At 37.7% G+C, this 5,705-nt stretch overlaps 1 protein-coding gene across 1 annotated transcript; it reads left to right on the top strand.

Moving 5' to 3' along the window:
- Positions 1–1,833: 1,833 nt before the first annotated feature.
- LOC118656135 (protein ZBED8-like) lies at positions 1,834–2,359 on the top strand (the record flags this gene model as incomplete). The annotated part of the gene is made up of 1 exon (XM_036309032.1): positions 1,834–2,359. A coding segment is annotated over exon 1 (462 nt), but the record flags the coding sequence as incomplete, so codon positions are not given.
- Positions 2,360–5,705: the final 3,346 nt, after the last annotated feature.

Genomic DNA, 5,705 nt, shown 5'->3' with positions numbered 1-5,705 from the left:
ATGTTTCAAAGATTGAAACATTGAGAAAAAGTTGAGAATTTTTCTGTGTTGATATTAAGGGAACTAAGAAGATAATCTGTGGTCACAAAATGGAGAATATTGTTTAACTCTCCAAAATGTATAAAATCAGAATAGAATAGGGTTGAGGGAAAACCAAACAAACTTATAAAAAATGGGTCAGGGATGGGGAATCCACAAGAAGAGTCAGTGAAGGAACTCAAGAAGGTGTCTCCAAGAGAAAATTAAATAGTACCTGGAATGTTTCTAAAGGCAAGGAAAAGATAATTCATGGGGGGAAGTTCTCAAAACTTTCAGATGCCACAGATGAGGATTAAGCCATTGGTACTTGATAAGTATAAAGGCATTGATGACCTTCCTAAGCACAATTACAGAGGAGAGAATGAGAAGACAAAATGGACGGCAGGGAGCAGAGAAATCAGAAAGGGATTGAACAAGAAGCACCATAGAGAATAGGTATTTTCCTCTTAAAAATAAAGGCAGACAATGGAGGACTTTTAAAGATGATAAAGAAAATGTCAGTGGATAAAGTAAGACTAAATATTGAAGAAATCACAGACATAGTTCATGAAAATAAGTCCTATGGAATGTAAGAGTAGATGGTTTTAAGACTTAAGGTGAATTTATAAATCTTGGAAAGGTAAATGGCTTCAAATTTTCTGGAGATTGGAAAATGTATTACCTATCTATGGAGTTTTGAAGTAATAACAAAACAAAAAAAAGGAGAAATTAACATAATTTGTAATGTTTGTGTTTGTTTTCTTTTTGTTTTTTTCATTGAAATTGTAGCTCCATCCATGGAAATGAGTGAGAGCAGGGTGCCTTGGGTATGCAAGAAAGTTTAGAAATTTTAGATTGTTGAATGGGCTAGGGCAGTGGTCGGCAAACCGTGGCTTGCGAGCCACATGCGGCTCTTTGGCCCCTTGAGTGTGGCTCTTCCACAAAATACCACGTGCGGGCGTGCACGTACAGTGCGATTGAAACTTCATGGCCCATGCGCAGAAGTCGGTTTTTGGCCTGGGCGAGTCTATTTTGAAGAAGTGGCCTTAGAAGAAGTGGGGGGTGTCGGTCGGTCAGGCGACAGGAGACACAGCGCAGGCAGGCCACGGGATACACAGCGCGGGGGAGGCGCACCGGATTCACGCACGAGTTGAGTGAGCCAGTCCGTCAGCAGTCTCACTGTGCAGTGGTTAGTGCTAGTCGTGTCCGCAAATCGTGCACGGGTGACAAAAGTACCTACTCGAAGCATAAAGTTACCTGTATTTTTCCAACCAGCTGCAAATTCTACAGGTATTTTTGTCATCAATTTAAGAATTGTAATTATTTTGTGTTGGTGGCTTTATTATTATAAAATGAAACATTTTTTTAGGTGCCTTGTTTGACATGGCTACAAAGAAGAAGCAAAGAAAAACGAAAGACGAAAAAGGTGAATTTAAAGTTGAATGAACCTAGACTTTCGCATTTATTCAAAACTTAAATGGCCTTCCAACCTGTCATTTGTCAGGAAAAATTGGCGCATAACAAGAAATCAAATTTGGAGAGACACTTTACAACTGAACACGTGTCATTTAGTACTAAATATCCTGTCGGTGATGCAAGGAAGAAAGCAGTTGAGGAACTTCAGAAGAGTCAAGAAAAATCAAGCTCTGTATTTAATTACTGGATGCAATCTTCCAACAATGTTAATATTGCAAGTTTTGTGGTTAGTCAAGAGATTGCTAAGAGAGGAAAACCATATACAGACAGCGAATACATAAAAAGTTGTTTTATAAATGCATCCGAAGAGCTATTTCAGGATTTTAAGAAAAACAGGTATTCTAAAAAAATAATTAAAGAGTTACCATTGTCTGCTAAAACAGTGAAAGATAGAACAGTCAAAATGTCTTCGAATATAACCAAGCAGCAAGTCGAAGATCTTAACTTGGTTTCAGCTTTATTAATAGCAGTTGATGAGTCTTGTGACAGAAATGATACAGCACAAGTTTCACTTTTTGTACGATTTGTTTCATCTACAGGTCCTAAAGAAGAACTTTTAGGATTATTGCCACTCAAAGGTCAAACACGTGGAGAGGATATAGCAAATGCTGTAATTGAGTGCATTGAAAAACATCATATTCCGCTCGATAAAATTGTCTCAATTTCAACAGATGGGTCAAAAAGTATGACCGGAGTAAGAAACGGGTTTGTTGCTATTTTGAAAGAAAAAATTAATCACGAGATACTTACTTACCATTGCATCATTCATCAAGAAGTGCTTTGTGCGCAGACATTTCCAGAAGAAATTTGCAAAGTTATGGAATTGGTGATTAAGATTATCAACTCCATTATAGCTAAAGCTCTTAATCATCGCCAATTAAAGAATTTTTAGTTGAAATGGAGAGTACACAGATCTTCTGCTGCATAACAAGATACATTGGTTATCAAGAGGAAACGTTTTGAAACGTTTCGCTTCCTTATTAACAGAAATTAAAGCATTTCTCCTTGAGAAGGGTGTTCACTATCCAGAACTAACGAACAATCAGTGGATCCAAAAGTTTTATGTCATGGTAGACGTTACATCTCATCTAAATCAGCGTAATCGTAAACTACAGGGTAAAGGAAACATAGTTTTTCAATGTTAGAAGAAGTTATTTCATTCAAAAACAAATTCTCTTTTTGCTCAAGATTTTGAAAGAGAAACTTTGATTCACTTTCCAAGCCTGTTGAAATATCACCAAGAAAATAATTCTGATATTGATATTTGCTATTTCAAAACAACTTCAAAACAATTTCAAACTTTTAAATATGAGGGAAGCTTTTCTCAACAGGTTTCAGGAAATCAGAAACAGCAAAGCGATGTTAGCCTTTGTTAAAAAAACCTCTCAATGCTACTGTAACAGAATTAAATTTTTCTCCCTTTAATATTGACATTGGCAATTTTGAAATGCAATTGCTGGATTTAAAAAACAGAACTGTGGAGCTCGAAATTTGAACGTCTTTGTGCTGATATAGAAATATTGGAGAAAAACAAATGTGAACTTAGTTCACAGCACAAGTGGTCTGCTTTGAGAGACCTGGAGAAGGAAGATATGTTGATTTCTAACACCTGGAATAGTATTCCTGACTCATATAACCAACTAAAAAAACTAGTGTTTGCTGTTCTTTCCTTATTAGGGTCTACATATTTATGCAAACAATCATTTTCAAGCATGAACCTTATCAAGAGTAAATTGAGAAGTCGTCTTATTGATGAGAACCTGGAATCGTGCCTAAAATTAAAAATAACAACATACAAACCTGACTTACCCAAATTTTCTAAGGAGATGCAAGGCCATTGTTCACATTAGTGTTTGTCAGTCATTGTCATGATTTAATTTTATGGATATTATAAGGTAAATTGTAAGTAATTTAATTTTATCAATAAATAATATCGTTATTAAGTATGATATCAAGTTTTATTCAATGTACCTATAGTTTAACTAAGACTTAAAACTAAGTAAAGTTTATTAAATTAATTTTAGGGAACATTGTGGAGTGAAAGAAGATGTAGTGTCGAGGATTGAAAAAGGTATGTTGAGATGGTTTGGACATATAGAGAGGATGAACGAAAGGAGACAGACGAAACAAGTATACAAGACAAGTGTGGATGGGAGAGTTGGAAGGGGTTGACCTCAGCGAACATACCTCAATCAGACTGAGGACATTTTTAGCAAAGGCCAACTTAGGAGTACCCTAATTAAGTTAATAACAATGTACCTACCTATATAGTTTAAGTTTAAAAAATTTGGCTCTCAAAAGAAATTTCAGTCGTTGTACTGTTGATATTTGGCTCTGCTGACTAATGAGTTTGCCGACCACTGGGCTAGGGAATTAAGTAAGAATAAAAGAAGTATTGGCTACTATCATCTAGAACAAAACTGATATTGCATCACATTATAACCAGATAACCAAGAGGTCCAGGCTGCATGTCACTACTTCAGCCAAGTAAGCAGAGACAGGGTTGAATCATATATAAGCATTTATTCCAATACTGCCGGCAGTATGGGAGAGCAGCAAGTCATCCACAAATATCTTCTCTGCCACTCCCCATAAGCTAGCTGCTTATATTGGGTAGAAGGACAAAGATTATGTGGGAAAGTAGGAATTACAGGCATGGAAAGGTAGGCACAGGATAATCATTACAGGTTACAAGTCATGTAGGCTGGGTGTGGGGCCAAAGGGAGTCACAGAGGGTGGTGCCTCTGGGTGCCCCGGGACCAGATTACAGGTAATTGGGGCTGGGGGTTGTAAGGAGCAGGTGCCTCCAGGACTATATTATTTCAGCCACGAGGCTGTAAATCTTTCCATAATGATAGGCAGTTCTATGGACAGGAGGATGGACTGTATTCTAATCTAACGTTAGCTCCCATGTCCCAGGGCATACAACTCCCAGCCAGGTGAGGATGTGCTTTCTCTAATCAAAACAGAACCATCATAGTTAACAGAGCATGATTAATATTTCTTATAATTGTAGCTGGTCCCCAATATTCTATTTCTGCCCTCTAACAACATGACTACATTGTGTTTTATTATGCATAATTATCTTTTATCTTTTTATAAAAGTAAGACATGTACAGCCTGAAAAAGATAAAAAGATTATACTGCTAAAAATAAATTATTTTATGTCTTACTGTATCTTTTTATATATTTATCAACTTACCAATGTGAGTGTGTTGCAGATAAGCTGCCAGGCAGCAAGGGAGAATGAATAGCCAGGCACTCAGAGGATTCAGAAAGAACACCTTTATTTGCAGATGCACTAGTGCTGCGACTCAGGGGAGTCAGTCTCCAAAGCCTGAGCATTGAATGTAGTGTGTTCTCATGTTAAATAACCCTAAGTTCTTTGTTTCTTAACTTTTGGGCTCTGTGGCAGGCATTGCAGCCCCTGTGGGTTGGAATGGGGGAAATGAGATGACACCCAAAGGCCTGGCCTGGCTAGTGCCAGCACTGTTAACCCCTCCGAGGGTTGTGTATGGTTCATGACTTATGGCCTCTGTAAAATGGAAGTATTCCAGGAAACAGGTTCTGCAAGGCTGGACATGCATTAACGATAAGAATGGGGCTTAACTATATACCAGCAAGAATGTGCTTCAGAATACCAGTTACTGGGCACAGATGCAGATTGCTAGTCCCCCAGTTGTTTTATATTCCCTCTCAAGTGTGTGTGTGTAAGGGTGATGTATATTGTAAGAGTCATGGCAGGAAAAAAATGGCACACTACTCAAATGTGGTTAATAAGAGTTCATTTACAAAGATGTTGGTAGGGTAAAGGGATATAAGGAAGAATTAGTAAAGTATCCTAGAGATGAAGTGCCCTAGAGCTAGTCACAGGTTGGAGAAAGTTGGGCTGCTGAGAAGGAAAGAGAAGATAGCATTATTGAAAAAATAGTGAGATACATAGCTTTAGAGAGGACCATTCAGTAGGAGCTGTGTTGATGGTGAGTCTGGGTAATTCCACCCAGATAAGCCATTTGCTAGTTGGTAGAGTAGATCTAGAGCAGCGGTTCTCAACCTGTGGGTCGCGACCCCTTTGGGGGTTGATTGACCCTTTCACAGAGGTTGCCTAAGACCATCGGAAAACACATATTGAATATATAATTACATATGTTTTTTTTGATTAACCACTATGCTTTAATTAAAATCAATTTGTAACAATGAAAATACATCCT

The sequence above is a fragment of the Myotis myotis genome, unplaced genomic scaffold (assembly GCF_014108235.1).
Source record: "Myotis myotis isolate mMyoMyo1 unplaced genomic scaffold, mMyoMyo1.p scaffold_m19_p_1, whole genome shotgun sequence".
NCBI lineage: Eukaryota > Metazoa > Chordata > Mammalia > Chiroptera > Vespertilionidae > Myotis > Myotis myotis.
Note: the sequence above shows the minus strand (reverse complement) of the source record. Positions and strands in the feature narration are given on the sequence as shown.